The 17,925-nt window shown below is 34.9% G+C and overlaps 1 protein-coding gene across 2 annotated transcripts; it reads right to left on the bottom strand.

Moving 5' to 3' along the window:
- Positions 1–4,333: 4,333 nt before the first annotated feature.
- Positions 4,334–17,105, bottom strand: LOC149567689 (B-box zinc finger protein 22-like). Of its 2 annotated transcripts, none has more exons than XM_089820953.1 (3): positions 16,882–17,105; positions 16,230–16,650; positions 4,334–5,077 (listed from the first exon to the last, which is right to left on the bottom strand). In XM_089820953.1, exons 1-3 carry the CDS (start codon positions 17,001–17,003, stop codon positions 4,796–4,798), a joined length of 825 nt encoding a protein of 274 aa, XP_089677079.1. In that variant the 5' UTR covers positions 17,004–17,105; the 3' UTR covers positions 4,334–4,795. The 2 variants fall into 2 exon arrangements, with proteins under 2 accessions (XP_089677079.1, XP_089677078.1); XM_089820952.1 differs by having other exon boundaries at positions 16,230–16,628.
- Between the last annotated feature and the right edge of the window lie 820 nt (positions 17,106–17,925).

Raw genomic sequence — 17,925 nt, 5'->3', positions numbered from 1 at the left:
CACTTTTCTGACCAATCTGTGGTTTGATGATGAGTGCAAAATGGCAAAAAGGAATTGGAAAAAGAACATGAACAGAGAAAATAGAAAGGAGTATGATCAAATGATTAAAAAGAAGAAAGAAGAGTGTGAACAAGAGAAGAATCGAGTTGAGTAATCTTGGTAAAAACAGCCCCAAAAAGTTTTGGAAAGAGCTTCAGCAGAGAAAAACTCAAATAGAGAACAACATAACATAAACCAAATGGCTGGAATATGCCAAGACTCTCTACGAGTGTGATCTAAGAGAATGTAGAACCATGGAAACAGAGACTACAGGGAAGTTATTCAACGAAAAGGATATTATTCAAGGCATAAGAAGGTTAGTTACTGGTAAAGCGCAAGATATAGATGGGCTACAAGCTGAATACTTAAAATGGGGTGCTGAAACTCTCACACCACACATCACTAAAATTTTCAACAGTGTCAATAGAGAAAGTTTTCGAGTAAAATGGACAACAAGTGTGGTGATCCCACTCCACAAAAGTGGAGATATAAACAATCCTTCTAATTACCGAACCATCATGATCAATCCACTATTTGGCAAGTTATTTGACAGTTTGGTAGAACAAAAAATCAGCAACTGGGCTGAAACAGAAGGCAAACGTGCAAAAGGACAAGCAAGCTTTAGACCAAAACACTCTACTATAGATCACGGCATCACTCTCAGACACTTGATAGAGAAAGTTTGGGACACTTCGGTGAACGAGAATTTTTGTTGTTTCGTGGACTTTAAAAAAGCATTCGACACAGTGCCACGTAATAAATTATGGAATAGAATGGAAGAGTTGGAAGTTCCTAAAAAACTTAGGTCAACGGTTTACAGATTATATGAGCAGGTCAAAGCTAAAATCAGAACGACAAAAGGGCTATCAGAAGATTTTGACAACATCGAAGTTAAGCAAGAGTGTCCGCTATCTCCAACATTATTCGGGCTCTATATTGACAAGTTAGAAGAGTGGATAAACAAGACCAATGGTGAGGCGGTGCAACTGGCCCACTTTGTGATAAGATTGCTCTTATATGCAGATGATCTCATAATTCTTGCTAGAACAACTAAAGGTTTGAAAGAGCACTTGAAAGCACTAAAAAGTTTTGGTCATGAAGTAGGAATGCAAGTTAGCACTAGCAAAACCAAAATTATGATCTTCTCGCTGAAGAAGAATAGGGGCATAAAAGACGAATTTTTGTTTCAAAATAGCCCCTTTGAGATTATGGAAGAGTACAAATACTTGGGCATCGATTTTCATAATAAACTCAATTGGGATACTTGCAAATCAAAAAGGATCCAAGGTAGTTGGAAGGCATTATACTCTTTACAAAACAAGTGCAGGAACGCAAAATTATGAGATTAGACGACCATGAAAACTCTTTTTGGTTTGCTAGTCACTCCGATTATTCTATACGGATGTTAAATGTGGAACAGTAGTATGTCCGAACAAAAATGGCAGCAAGTAGAAAGAATTCAAAAACACTTCATCACATGCAATCTTAAAGTCAAGACCACACTTCCTTATGAGATCCTTTTGGCAGAGGTGGGTTACTTTCCATTAGAAGCCGTCGCATTGGTCCGGATGCTAAGCTATTTTAAGAAAACCCAAGGTCTGGAAACACATCATTGGCCCAAGTTGGTCATAGAAGAAACACATGTGAGACAAAAAAGCACATGGATGAAACAAAATGACAAATGGATGCAAAAATGGGATATCAACATCCAAACTTGCCCGAATAACATTAAAAAAATAAAGAAGTTTGTCAATGAAAAATTTTGCAATATTTTGTAGACAAGACACATGGGCGGAAAAAACTTATTACTTTAAAGAATTTAATCTCACTTCTAGTCATGATGAAAAAGCCTATATAAGAGCACCTATTAACTGGAAAGCAAAAATGTTGATGGCACAACTTAGAACTAGTTCACATCAGCTGCAATGTGAAACTGGTAGATGGCAAGTTCCAAAGGAAGAGTGGGCAAACAGAACATGTTTATTTTGTAATCTAGGAACAGTTGAGACAAAGCAGCACTTTGTCAAAGAGTGCTTGGCTTACAATGACATCAGATCTGGTTATACAAAAATGCTGCAGAACAAGGACTTCAACTATTTATTCGAGAAAGATCAAGTTAAGAGAACAGCGGATTTGATTATCAAACTTCAGAGAAGGAGAGCCAAGTTAACCAAAACTTTGCAACTGACTAGTTCCACTCCTGACTTGAGAGAGTGACTACATGGGTCCCATAGACCACTTTAGTCTTGTGAACGTAATCTATCATATCATATCAACATATAATGCTAGTTTTCAATATAGACTAGCAAACATTTGACGTAGGGCATGGTGCCGTGTGTTTTGGGCAACGAACTTTTACACTGAAATTTATAGTTGGAAATTGTAAAATGGCCTATAACAGCAAATGTTGTGCAAGTAATCTCCTACCATTCGACACCAAAAGATTGCATGGATACCCAAATTTCTTTGGTGTTTAAGCTGCAAGTAGCCATAATAGAGACTACAGCATGGAATATTACATCATTGACCTAATCAAAATAAATGTTTAAAGTTGGATAAATGATATAAATGTTTAATAATAGACTACTGCTGTTTCAAACATATAGAGAATCAAGCTTCATGCTATGTAAACACAATTGTTTAATCGTCCATTCTCCATTGCTCTCTATAAGTAGCAAGTAAATTCATTTAAACTTCAAACATCCATGACTCTAGGAAAGAAAGACCTTCGCCAGTGAGGCGTGACTTTAAGCTGGATGAAACTGCCATCTCCGGCAGACAGGTATATGTATACTACTCCCTTAGTCAAAAACCTTGCAAATATATGTAGCTATGTCTCTTGGGATGCACTCCTGGGATTTGTAAGCATCTTCCTTCCATTCCACATTATTGGGAACATTAAGAAATGCTCCCATATTTAGTTACATCTATCTGGGCATAACTGTATCCCAAACAAAGTAAGTAATTCCAAGTCCAAATTAAAATCATCTTGCAACCCATAGACAAAATGGAAGATTTAAACATGTGAAGGCAAGAAAAGTTGTTTGAGAAGCAAGTTTCTAGTGTAGAAGCAAAAGATTTTCAACTTGGAAAGCACCTACATCAAAGAACCAAATTTTAGACTTCTTTTGCTTCCTGTCCCTTCTAGACCCCTCTTCAAATATCCGGCAAACACTTCCGCCAAAGGGCAGAGACTCGAGAACTAATTCAACAATCTAAGAGCATAAGGGGAAACAGGGCTAATAGTTCAATAGAGTTGTCGGAACCAGAACTCCCCAAGCATGAGCTGAACTCAATATTGATGTATGCACATTTGGATTAAACCTATACTGTATATTCCTTTAGAGATATCAGTACCAATCACAGTCAAAATCACCAAATCTCCCATATATAGATAAAGAGATGGATGGATGGATAGTCATGACTCAAAGTATAAATCAGATTTCATTGTAGTTTATTTTAATATGTTCGTTACTACTTCCTAAAACAAAAAACAATTGTTCAGCCATTATTATATATTCACTTTGACGTTTCCATGTTTATTTGGTTGATTCATTAATAATATGCGTATTATAACATACTGGCAGACTCGTAATAACTACTATATGTTTCTTTTTTTGAGGTGGGTCAAAGGGGTTGTGGGGAGGGAGGATGCAGGCGTTCCTCAACTTTGGTGGGTCCTCCTACCCATTTTCTTATCGTCTGGTACACTCCCCTAACCATACCCAGAACTTGTTTTCCTTGTCGTCCCTACTCTATCCTATCTGAACTTTTGAGATCGGAACTTTGAGCCAGCACAAGTGTCGCTCATATTTGAATATCTGTACATTAAATATCAGTAATATAAGTTAAACAAGAAAACACGGATATAAATTACAGCGTACAGATATGTAGCTAATGACACGACTTTTGTATGGGACTCAAAAGAAAGTTTTGAATCATTAAAAAAGAATTATGCAAGAAATCTGAATAGCATTACTGAAAATGTTAGAACATCATATATTAAAAAAAGAGCCAGACAAAACTAACTGCTAGTTTAGGTTTCCAATGCGTGTGCTACATACGTAGGAACTCGCACCCCATTAGATCATCTTATACAGGTTTGATAAGGAAGCATGTCCTACGTACGTAGCACCGCATTAGATCATCTTATTCAGGTTTGATAAGGAAAGACAGCCTGTCTGTGATCATTATACATAAGCAAAGATGAAACCATCTCAGAGGAAAATAGGCAATTAAATTATAATCAGGATTTGAAGGTAATAGAAAACAGACATTTTAAAAATTGTGCAGATGCAGAACGTAAGTCTTCTTTCACAATTATATTAAACTTAGCAGAAATACAAGCATAATATTATTATTTTACAAAGACATGAACAATGCAGCACAATATCGGAGCACAGATGTTGTGACGAACTGTTTAACTGTTACGTTGGGATTCTACTAATGTACAATCAAACTCACCCCACAACGCAGCAGAGAGCTGAAAATATTCCATGCATCGTAATTCAATTCTACCCTGTACTATTTGTAAAATAGAATCCACATGATTTTAACTCCTGGATGCAGAAAATGTTACGAGACTAATGACTAGTTATTACACAGAATGGGTGTTAGAATCATTTCGGTTGTGATGTGGTAAGCAGGCTCTGCTTTCATCTCAGACCCTATAACCTCTTAGCAGATCTGAAGATTGACAGAGCAAAGATTAAAAAAGATATACAAGATAAAACCCTTGAGGCTAGAAGATAAACAGTTAAGCCACTAATTTTCTTCTCTTAGACAGAGGAGAATCAGGTGGAGAAGATTGACATCCGATATCAGGGACCAAAGTAGCATTGTACAATTCAGAGAAGCCAAAGACCTGGCTATTTTTGCCTTGAGTTGGAGGGATAGGTCTGTGAGGCCAATAAAGTCCAGACGCAGTGGGAGGAGAAGGAATCTCTGGCACCTGTGCTATATATTCTTCTACATTAGATTCCTTTGCGCCAGAGGGACTTGTGTTCCATTCGTAATCTCCAAAATTGCCATTATCTGCCTGTAAGAATTTTTCAGAAACAGCCAGATGAGCAATGGATCTTGAAAATGACCAAGAAAATGATAATATTCTTTAACTACTGTAAAATATGCTACAGAGAGATATAGGTGTATATAGAGCATCTTAAAAAAAATATGGTCTCTACAAATAACCAAGGAAAACGACACGAGCAACAAAGGAATCTTGTAACAGTGTAATGTGTATTCTGCTAGATCAAAATTTGTGTTACAATTTACGACACTCAAAGTCGTAACATACATATGGACCTATTAAGCAGAGACGCGTTAAACAGTTTAACAGGGACTTTAAAGTTTTTGCATATCCATGTTATTTGCGACTCACGCAAAACTGAAGGGAAAGGAACAAGCGTTCATTAAACTTACCATCTTTTAGACTGCAATGAATTTTACTTTCATATATACGGGGAAGGGCATAAAGGGGCAATGAAAAGGGTGGGGAGCAGATGGGGGGCGAAGTGGGAAAAGGTGGGAAAGGCAGACAGAAAATTCAAGAGTTATAAAATCTAGCCTATCATAGTGAATATTGATAAAGGCATCATTTCTGCTATCACATCTCCTTCTGAATTATGCTACTGGTGGATTAAATCAATTCTTCCTTCCACATATACACACGGTTACACAGAACTACTGTGTTGGTGTTTGACTATGTAAATGTGTTATTAACATGCCCTATAAACTAGTTAACAGTTCAACTTTTTTACGTAAAAAACGGTGGCCTGTGTCTCCACCTGTTCCTCTCAGTGCATGTATGAGAGTTATGGAGTCTTCTTTCATTTTCTATTAGAGCATGTTCTCATGCTACTGTCTAGCTTATTTTGGTTAGTGGTGATTGTTCAACATTTTTTGGAAATAATTGTGGAGCTGATAGCTTCATGAATATGTATTAAGCAGGAAACTTGAAATTTGAATTAATTTATTGGATAATATGTTCATATAAAAAAAATTAGAAATAAAATCTTTTTAAAAATGAGAACAAAATGTTTTTGGAGCCAGTGGTGTTTTTGGCAATAAGTAGTCACCCCTTCTCTTTTCCAAAGCTTATTTCAATTGCTAAATAATAGGTGCTCCATAGAAATAGCTAAAGATTCTATAATATCATTTCTGCACACTGTAAAATTGTCTTGGGAACACTACTTAAATTTAAGCACAAAATATACTTAAGCAGACACATAGGAATACAAGATTGGCCAACATATAGACATTGAAGGACCTCTATAAATAGAAGTACTGTAATCACATCTTCATCAGAATCAGTTTTATATACTGCTGCAAATTTACAGTTTGCTTCTATTTTATCTCTGTTTTTTCCCTTTTACTCTGTAGTGGTCCTTTCTTTTTTAACCTGCTGTCATATATCCACATTTATTTCGTTTCTCATCATGGTATCAGAGCAAAATCTGATCCTTGTGCAGTGATACGCCGATTTGTTTTTGTGTGAAACTAAAAATTTCTACAGGTTCCAATCTGTTTGAGCAGCACCAAGGACTTTTCTTGTGTCAAATAATTTATATACATATTAGTGAGATTTTTTCAATTGCTGATTTGAGAATTGAAGATTCTGATTTTTTTCCTCATCTAAAAAAGTTGATATAACGGATTCTCTTGGCGTTACTCTGCCCTAGTAAAGTTAAATGGAAAAAATTACTATGATTGGATCTCATAAATTGAGATGTCTCTTACACTTCAAGATTGTTATGATATTGTTATTGGTAGTGAACATAGTTTTAACATTTCAGAATTGTTATGATATTGTTATTGGTAGTGAACATAGTTTTAACATTTCAGAATTGTTATGATATTGTTATCGGCAGTAAACATAGTCCAGCAGATCTTAGAAGAGAACAAACGGATTGGTAGATCTCGACCTAAGGATAACTGATTCACCACCCCCCCACACCTCTCAGTTATTCTAAATTATTCTAACAGTGATCCCCCTTGATAAGCCTGGTTTTTCGTAGATAGTGGAGAATAGGTCCATCAAATAACCTTTAGGCATAGCGATAAACTTATCCAAATGCATCTAATTTTTCTACAGGTTCCAATCTGTTTGAGCAGCACCAAGAACTTTTCATGTGTCAAATAATTTATATACCTATTAGTGAGATTTTTTCAATTGCTGATTTGAGAATTGAAGATTCTGCTTTTTTTCCTCATCTAAAAAAGTTCATATAACGGATTCTCTTGGTGTTACTCTGCCCCAGTAAAGTTAAATGGAAAATATTACTATGATTGGATCTCACAAATAGAGATGTCTCTTACACTTCAAGATTGTTATGATATTGTTATTGGTAGTGAACATAGTTCTAACATTTCAGAATTGTTATGATATTGTTATTGGCAGTGAACATAGTCCAGCAGATCTTAGAAGAGAACAAGCGGATTGGGATATAAAAGACAGAAGGCAGCAGCTTTAATCAAGTTTACACTTTCAGAAAAAGTCTTTCCAGAAGTTCAAAATGAAAGAGGTTGAGAGAAAGTATGAGAAATTTTTAAAAATTAAATCAAAATTCAGATGATATATGGGTCATATCTGTCACCACAGAGTTGTACAATATGAAATTATCAAATTCATAAGAAATAGTCTCTCATTTAAGCAAATTAAAGAAAAAAGAAGAATGAGTTGGTTCCACTTAGAAAGAATATAGATGATAAAGATTTTGTGCATATAATATTACAGTCTTCCAGGATCTTTTCAATAATTTATAAAGAGACTTGATACTATTGATAAATTAAAAAGTATTAAATCCCATGAGTTATGTGCTAAGTTAATCCAGGAAGAGAATCATCAAATAAAAGAAACAGAAGCATTTACTATTGAATCTGAGTCTCAAGCATTTATAATGAAAGGAGAACAATGTCATAAAAAGGCACAAGATAATTAATCTAAAGAAAGGAATTAGATGTATGGAGATAAAAATGTTTTATTTAAGAATCCAAATAGTTAAGTGGAAATGTAATTATTGTGATAAACAAGGACATTAAGCAAATGAATGTTGCAAAAGGATTGGCGGTGAAGAAAAGATAATAGAAGTCTACAAAATCATTTGATTGTAAAATAGATGTTTTCTTCGACGCACTTAAAAGAAAATAGTTCTTTTTAAGTTTGGATGGATAATTGATTCTGGTGCTAAACAACATATGTCATACAATAAGGAGAAATTTGAATCGTAAAATGAAAGAAATGGTGAAAAATGCAATTGGGAGATAATAGTGATTTAGAAGTACTGGGAAGCAAATGTCCAACTGAACAATGAAATGTTTACAAATGTAAAGCTTATTCTTGAATTAAGAATAAATCTTCTTCTTTATTTCAAATTGCCAATCAAGGATATAAAATAGAGTTTTATAATGATAAATGTTTAGTCAAAGATGTGAACAATAATTATGAAGTGCAATGGGTAAAGTAGAGAATGGATTATATAAATTTTATAAATTTATTGGAAATAAAGATGTGTGCACTATTGTCAAGTATGAATCACATTCATAAATGATTATACTTAAAGAATCCGCATATATTTTTTACAAAAGAAGAAAGATTATTCCATAACTTTAAAGAGTGCTAAAGTTGTAGCTTCAGTTGGATTAATTGGATAAGATATACATTGTTGTTATTGGTAAAATCATCATTTCCTATATATACTTTTCATGTTATATAAATATATATTATTTTATATATATATATATACATACTATATTAGTATATAATACATATACATATACATATACATATACATATATATATATAAAATACAAATTATTATTTTTAATATACTAATTAAATTATGATTAAATCCTAGAGACATGACTCTTCATGACATGTCTCTTCTTCTCATATTTATATGAGATTCAAATCTTCATTTGGAACACACCAATAACAATGGTAGTGTTATTATATTTGCAAAAAATGATCTTTAATACCTCAACATGGTATCAGAGCCAAGCTGCAAATGTGAGCAGTTGAATCAAATAGGAAAAGAAAATGATCAGACCCAAGAAGCATGTTGCATAAGGATCAAATAAGAGTGAAGGATTTTTATTTTTTTAACACCCAGGACTTTGTGGCTGGTCTCTGCAAGTGCACGCGTTGCGGAAGGAATCGTGTAGGAAAGTTAACGAGGATGTGAACAGGGCCGATTTGCACATACCTTTGTATATATCTTGATCCGTAATAATTCTTGGATTGTGGTTTATAGAATTTTACCATTGGACAGCTACTGGTCATCAAGGGAATTGCATACAATATGATTTCGCTAGTAGAGACTTATGGGTTAATGCTGAATAGCGCTCGAACTTACTACACTAATAGAAGTCCCTAGACTATGTTCATTGAATTCACCTCAAAATTATTAGTACATCATGGTCTCTACATAAATCTGCGAGGGTTATGGGGTTTCTTTATTACGGTGGAGGTTGTAAAAACGATTGTGTAACTGGCAGACAGATCTATAATACTGTTAATGGTAACCAACACTGGGGAGAGGAAGTATAAAATTTATAATTATTTGATGACCTCGTCCGATAAACTCATATAAGAGCTAAGAAAATTGTCATCGAATGTAGCATAATGATTATAATAGTCCTGTACCATACAATGAAGTAGACCATACGTAAAAAGGAGAATTCGTTACTAAAGATCAAATACAGTCAAAAGGGTGATACCATTCGTCACCTCGTAATTTTAAGAATATATATGTTTCGTGATGGATGATTTCGCCTATTTGGTTACAGGATATGTGAATGGTAAAACAAATAAGCAAGTCTTTTTACCATGTGGCATGTATAATGGAGGTTTCCAAGTGAATAGGACTCATCCAGTCAGCGAATCAATACTCACTGAAGTTGCCAATGTCAAAGCAAGAGATAGGAAGACGTAACAAGGAGACAAAGCCCACGAGGTAAGTAGAATGTGGTGATGTGGCATACAGTGGTATTTGATAGTAAAAATAATGAGCAACATCCATCTAAATAATGGTTTAATAAGAGACACGAATGAAAGAGAAATCTCCCTTGAATCGGGACAAAGATTACCTATTATTAGACAGCACCTGGGATATAATGGATTTAATTCATTCCACAATAGTGAAATGTGGAAGCTGAAATTATCACTTGAAGTTATCTTAAGTCGACAGTGAGGAGGAAGGATTTATGTGGACTTAGGAAACATTCAGGTCCTTATATCATCGTGAGTCTAATAATCTGAAGATGTTCAAACGTCGATCAATATATTTCTGTGGAGCTATGTACTTATTAGAACAAAGAATTAATGTTTTTGCGTGTAAAGCATTTAGACCAATAATATTTTATTATTGAGATGTTTGACATCGTGTATGCACATAAATGGGAGTCTAGATAATGGAAATATTTAATTCAGCCCAAAACATTTATCAAGGAAGATTCTGTGATGAGATGGACGACAGTATTACTATAACAAGGTAACAAAACAGTCAAAGTGGACTATGCCAGAGAAAATGTAGGCATTTCGGAGCCAGGGAGTACAAGCAACAATGGTCTGCAGTGGTGGCAGTTATACCATTGACATGCTCGGTCTCACCTTCTCTTTTTAGAGTTGTTTTAGCAAAAATGGTTACATTAGTTACAAATTTATACACAACTGAGTCGTGTCTACATCTTTGTTGGTTGCACCAACATCTGCAGAAAACCACATATTATGTGACATCAACTAATATTTCTACATCTATATCTGCTGACAAATTTATAACTGTAGTAACATCCAAAATAGATGTGAAAGTTGCAGTTGTTAATGAACCTTCAAATTGCATAGCAGAATCACCTGCAGCAGTGATATTTCTGAAGCAACATGATTCTTTTACCATTTTTTGAAATCCCAAAATTTAGTACATATCACCTGCAGCAGTGATATTTCTGAAGCAACATGATTCTTTTACCATGTTTTGAAATGCCAAAATTTAGTACATATCACCTGCAGCAGTGATATTTCTGAAGCAACATGATTCTTTTACCATGTTTTGAAATGCCAAAATTTAGTACATATTCTGGAGATATTTTCCTGCCTTGTGAAACATGATGGATTAGAGCTTTATGTTAGTGTGGGGAACGAGTCCTTGAAGCTTTACTGAATGCAAAGATTGAAGCTTCAGATCAGGCACGTCATCCATATTGATAGCAAGTTATAGCCATCAAAATATCAGACACAAAATCAAGTATATTGCTCCCAAAGAAATCAGTACTTCATACATTGCACATGTTATGATATAAATTAACACCAAACATAGATGATTCATGGCAACTCATGCTTGTAACAAATTAATTATCTCAAAGTCAGAAACATAAGGATTCTATTTGATTATTAATAACAGACAGACCAAGCTGAGAAGGTCTATACAATATTAACAAGGAATGGAAGTACCTGTCGAGTTATGATTTATTGTGGTTAACAAGGAATTTATAACTTTATAGGAGTGATTAAGGATGATGATTGTAAGTACCACATCAGGAATAAGTCCTTAGTTACCGATTCGTGCCAAGAATCCGATTCGGGCACGGGATCCGATCCGTGGATTCGGGGATTTTTTTTTTTTCCAATTATGATTCGTGGAGGATTCGTGCATATATATATATATGCATTATAATGATCTTGCATTAGGACGCTTGTTCAAATACAAATTCATTTGCAGTGGTTCCCAAATGTTGAAGACAGCAAGTGCTGTCTGACTCAGCACCAATGGGAAGATGAAGATCAATAAGGTTAACATACCTGCTAAAAAAATTCTTCCAGAAACGACTGGACAAAGCCTTTGACAGTCCTTCCAGCCATTACAGTCAACAGTACCAGTAACACCAGCAGCTGCTGTCAGTCTATGTACCAGTAACACCAGCAGCTGCTGTCAGTCTATGTCAACGGTCCTGCCTTCTCTTTCCAGAATGAAAGTCACATTGATACCATATTGAAAGTGCTTTGTGTCAGTGTTTGGAGTCGACACAAAATTGACTGCTAAAAGAGGTGTTGGTGGTTGAAAATGTTGGCAGGTTAAAATATGAAACTACAATTCCCACTTTTTTGCAAATTTTTTTTGACCTTGCCGTGGATTCACGCGGATCCGCGCGTGGATCCTTGAGGATCCGGGCAGGATCCTTAATCCTGCCTGTGGATCCAATTAAGGATCCTGCCCGGATCCTCAAGGATCCATAAGCGGATCCAGATCCGAATCGGACTCGAATCCGGATCCGAGGGTTAAGGCACGAATCCGGTAACTAGGGGAATAACAATTATCATTAATAATAAGTTAAAAGGTCATTATCTCCTTAAGGATGTTATTAGAGGAAAAGAGTTAATTATGAATAAATATGTCGAGTATGTTTTGAGAACACAACCTATCATATCCAAAAGGCCAAGAAAGTTCAACAGAAAATGTAAACTTTATCGTGGCCCTCATTAGTTGCAATCAGGGTAAGAGAGGATATTCTCCACGCGGATCACTTATAGGATTTAACTATATTGACCTATGGAATGCAATATAAGGAGGAAGGCATAAATTCAAGCTGATTGACTTTGGAGGTCTCTACTACTATCATCTATCAGCAGACCAGACAATATGAGGTAGAAATATTTTAAGGAGACTACAAATTGAAAGGATTTGAGGTTGAAAACTAACAATGTTAGAGGTTGATATCGCTCACGCATGATTGTCTCTCATTGGACCTTATAGTGACTAAAAAAAAATTCTATAAAATGGAATAAGTGGGAATTTGACATTGTAGGGGAATATATCTTTAGAAAGGAGATATTCCATTCTCAAATGTATATGAACCTTCGTGCAGAAAAGTATTCTTATTTTTTACATTTATCTACTCATTGTAGTCTCTCTCTTAATTGTAATTCTAGACATACTATAAGAGTTATTTGTCTTGAACTTTTCCTTTATGTCTAGGGATGTTCTTGCAGGAAAAAAAGGTTGGTACCTTACCAAATATTGTTCAGACTCAATCTTATGACAGTAGTTCCAAAAGAAGCTATTACTCATATAAAGTTCATGCTAGATAAAATGAGACATTTGATGCGAATATCCTTGATGATTGAGATATGAGTATTCTTCCAATAAGAGGGTGTCTGACAATTCTTCAAAGACAACATAAGAGCTCTAAAGATTGATACTCAAAGGGAGTCTAAAAATACATGTGCATGACTACATGATTTTGATAGGCCTAACCTTGTATACATCATGATGAAATAACAACTTATCACCAGAAAGTCGAAAGTTTGATATCAGATTCAGAGGGAGTTCGATAGGCATCCTTAGGAGAAGAAAGCTCTAAGGGAGTAACTAGAGGACTTGACTCCCTAAGATTTTTGTTCAAAGGGAGAAATTTGAAGCGTGATCTCTTCTCTACAAGAGAAAAGTTCGAAGTGAAATTCCTTGGAATGCATTCTTCTTTGTGAGAGAGAATTGAGGTGAAAGCCCTTGTACCACCCTCTGACTCGGTTCATGGTGGCTACTATTTTGCATATGATATGTAATGAAAGCTGAGGATCTTCCATGACATGTATAAACAAAAGGCAACCATTGTAAGGTGGCAATCTTATAAATGGTAGACCTGTTATCATTACAGACTTCATTAGGTTGTTGTCCCAGAGTGTTGGAAGTCATGATACTAAACATGTCACGATCAGACTTCATTAAGTTGTCTGGATTGTCGGATATCATGATACTTGTCATGATAGAGTTCATGACATAGTGATTTCTAGTTATTTGATCGACTTCATTAACTAGTCGTCCTGGAGTGTCGAAAATCAAATAACTCATATCCTACTAAGATATAACATATTCTTTTGGTAGGCATCAAGGATTTGGTGCCAATGCACATCCCAAAATAATGTAAGTATGACAAACATTATATGATTGACATTGCTTGTTGAATCTAAGTTGATGGATATATGTTGATATGCCATTCCAAAAAATATCATATTGAGATGATATCTTTCCATATGCTTGAGAGCATAATGTGTTCTATAAATCCTCCGTAGCTAAGAGGGAGAGTTAAAGTCGTAGCTTCAATTGGATTATTTTTAATCTGAGATACATTGTTGTTAAAGGTAAATCATCATTTCCTATATATACTTATTCATGTTAAATAAATATATATTATTATATATATTAGTATATAATACATATATATATATATATAAAATACAAATTATTATTTTTAATATATTAATTAAATGATGACTAAACCTTAGAGACATGTCTCTTCATGTCTCCTCTCATATTTATATGAGATTCAAATCTACATTTGGAACACACCAATAACAATGACAGTGTTGTTACAATTGTAGAAAACAATGTTTAATACCTCAACAAAGAGTTTAATTATTTGACTAAAAAGCAAAGTGAGAAATGCTTAAAGATCATAAAGACAGATAAAGGAACTAAATATATAAATAAAGTTTTTTTGGAGTTTTATAAACAAAATGGTATAAAGAAAGAATCAACTGTCTCTTACTCATCTCAAAAAAAAGGTATAAAGAAAGAAAGAGTAGAACTAGAAGCATTTAATTTTAAATAGAACAACAAAAGCAGTTATAAACATAACAGACAGAGAGGCATGAGGTGGAAGAAAGCCTACTATATTTCATTTCCGCATTTTTGGATTGCATGTAACTTTCACATTATGAATGGAAGGAGCAAGTTAGAAAGAAAAAGTGAGTAGTATATAATGGTGGAATATAGTGAAGAGTCAATAGGATATAGATTGTATAAGCCTGATACAAGGAAAATTCATATTAAAAGAAATATATGGTTTGATGAAGATGTTGAAAGTGATAATCTCCTACATTTTCCCATTTTCCAGTTTTCCTAGAAGATAAACCTATTGATAATAACGATTCAAATCAAAGTATTGTCATCTATTACCAAAGGAGAAGAAATGCAGGTTGAAGAATCAAGTAGTGTGATGATGAAGACATGAGGAAGACTAGAGGCATTCAAGAAGTCTATCAAGAGGGCCCTAAGAATTATTTTCTAACTATGCTCTTATGGCTAAGGTGTTGCAGGTTGATACTCCAATCACATTTGAGGAAGCAAAGGGAAATTTTGAAAGGGAAGCAGCTACACAAGAAGATTACAACTCTTTGTTGAAGAATGGAACTTGGGAATGACAACCCTTCCAGAAGGAAAGAATGTGGTTAGTTACAAATGGACTTACAAAACAAAATTCACATCAGATGGCATTGTAGAAAGATACAAGGCAAGGTTAGTAGCCCATAATTTCTCACAAACAAAACATATTAATTATTCTGAAGCATTTGCTCCAATTGCTAAAATGACTTCTATATGACTTGCAGTGTCACTATCATCCATGCAGGCAAAATATATGTGAGCATCAAAGGCATCTCAAGAAGCTCTATGACTTAAAAGACTACTTGAAGAGATACATCATCAACAAACTTGTCCAACTACTATATTTTGCAATAATCAAAGCACCATCCAATTTGCCAAAAAACTTGTATATCATGTCAGGTCCAAACATATTGAAGATTATTATCACATTGTTCGGAAATAGAAAATGAAGTGGTAGACCTACACTTTTGCAGCACTGAAGATCAAGTTGCTGATATATTTACCAAACTTTGCCTATAACCAAATTTTTCAGACTTCGAACCTTGTTACATTTCACAGAACTTAGCCATCTGATCCCACATAAAGAATCATTAACCGTAGAAATTAAGGGAAACAGCTAGTTTAAATCAATTTTTCCTTCAAAGTATACTACTGTATAAGTGACTATGTAAATCTGTTATACGTGCCCTATAAACTAGTCAACAGTTGAACGATTTTTCCTAATAAAATGGTGGACTGTGTCTCCACGTATGAGTTTTGGAGCCTTCTTTCAGTCTCTAGTAGTCAGCGTATAGATGTTGAAGTACCTCTATAAGTAGAGGCACGGTAATCACATTTGATCTATCAATAAAATCAGTTTTATTTACAGTTGCAAATTTACAGTTTGCTTCCGTACTCTCTTTTTATTTCTTTTGTTCTGTAGCAGAAGTTCTCTCTTTTAAGTCTGCTGATTTATTTATTTACTCCTCAGCTACAAACATGAATGGCTGCTTAACAAGAAAATAAAAAACAAGACGTGTCAGCAGTGATAAATACCTTGGAAGACCCTGGCTCATCAAAACCAAAACCATTTTCTAAGTAAGGAAGAAGGAAGTATTCATCCATTCGCCAGCCTGGTAATGATTCAGAAATATGTTCGGCGACGGTAGCTGCTCCTGTTTTTACGCCTGGGCCCTTGTGCGTTGTCCCTGGAACCTTGTGCGCTGTCCCTGGACCCTTGTGACCCTTGTTCATTGCACTTGCACTAACTTCTTTCAACCCAGTCTCTGCCTTCTCACCAGATCTGCTTTTGATGGGATCAAGACCAACCTTGATTCCCGTCACAAGCAATCTTTGATGGGCAGCTACAAGATGGTTAGCAGAATGTATTGAAACATCACACTGCCTGCACAACAGAGCTCGATCCTCCACACAGAAAAAATATGCATTCTTCTCCTGCCATGGCATACACGAGGTTCTGTTTCAATAGCATATAGGATGAGCCATTAGGGGCTTTCCGACAGAACCACTGCCCCATCATAAAGGCTTACTTATTCTTTCACTTCCCTTCATTTATGAGGCACTGTCAAGTAAAATCATCCACGAAGAAGGAATGAAGAAAGGCTAGAAGGATCTGAAAATTATATTTCACCGTGACCGACCAAAACCTAGTTTACAGAAGACAGAGAAAGAGAGAGGTGGTGTATACCTGGCAGATGTCACATTTGGGCAAATGAGAAGGGGAGATAAGTGGTACCCTCTGGTGTTTGCTTGCGAGCTTGTTGGCGGCGTGGACTTTATCATCACAGTGCGAACAGAGAGCGGCCTCATCTGCAATACACATAAGAGTCGCCTCTGCTTTTTCACACACGTCGCACTGCACCTTCATCTTCATCTGCTCTCGTTTCTACTCGCTCTGGATCGATTAATTATCCCTCCACATTTAACTTTCTCTTCCTTGTATGCTTGCATTCATTGATCCAAATTGCGTGGATCGTTTCTGGCCGTGGGATTACAGTTTTGTTTAAGGAGCCAATTTGACCATATTATTTGGTTAACCACCGTGATTTATGTCCCCCAGACATATTTCACGCGATACACGCAACCATCATAAAGCCAAGTCGCTTCTCTGGCTGAATTGACTCTTGAAATACAAATCGTACTCAGGACAGCGTCAATGGAGTAAAGTCTCCTGAATTTTTATTTGAAAATGTGAATTTGTGTGTTCATACTTGATACCGATTCTTTGTGTAATTTTATGTCTATTTTCAAACAATTTTGTTACTGTAATTATTATTTTATTATTTAAGAAATAATGTAGTTTATTTTGAAAGTTAGGTTGTTAATTTATTTGTTAATTATTATTTATAAGTAGGAGATATTTTGTAAGCAAGTTAAATAGTGATATCAATTATTATTTATATTTATACATATAAAAGTTTTTTTTTTTTTTTTTAAATTGTTGAGTTGGACTTATTAGTATTATATAGGGTAGAAGTTGTTTCGCACATGAAAATAATTGTTACTAATTGTAGTTTTTGGTCATGGTTTAGGGTGATTGTGATGGCTATCAATATCAAATCTTACAACTGGTTAGAATACATATAATACTCTATATTTAGTTGATAGGCTATTATAAGTGGGAAGTCATTGGTTTTACATCATATCGAATGCCAAAAAATAAATAAACTTTGTTGGTAATAAAAAAAAAGTGATTTTGTCTTTTACACTCAAGTCATAGTGTTATAATTTT

The sequence above is a fragment of the Cupressus sempervirens genome, chromosome 3, assembly GCF_028749045.1.
Source record: "Cupressus sempervirens isolate cs-2001-9-10 chromosome 3, ASM2874904v1, whole genome shotgun sequence".
Lineage (NCBI taxonomy): Eukaryota > Viridiplantae > Streptophyta > Pinopsida > Cupressales > Cupressaceae > Cupressus > Cupressus sempervirens.
This window is presented reverse-complemented; position numbering and strand designations above follow the sequence as displayed.

Bases quoted from the DNA above. Each gene is read 5' to 3' on its own strand.
- LOC149567689 (XM_089820952.1), bottom strand. From the start codon at position 17,067: ATGAAGATGAAGGTGCAGTGCGACGTGTGTGAAAAAGCAGAGGCGACT. The intron at 16,629-16,881 runs GTATACACCACC...ATGCCATGGCAG, and splicing joins CCAAATGTGACATCTGCCAG to GAGAAGAATGCATATTTTTT. The intron at 5,078-16,229 runs GTATTTATCACT...AAATTCTTACAG, and splicing joins ATGAGCCAGGGTCTTCCAAG to GCAGATAATGGCAATTTTGG.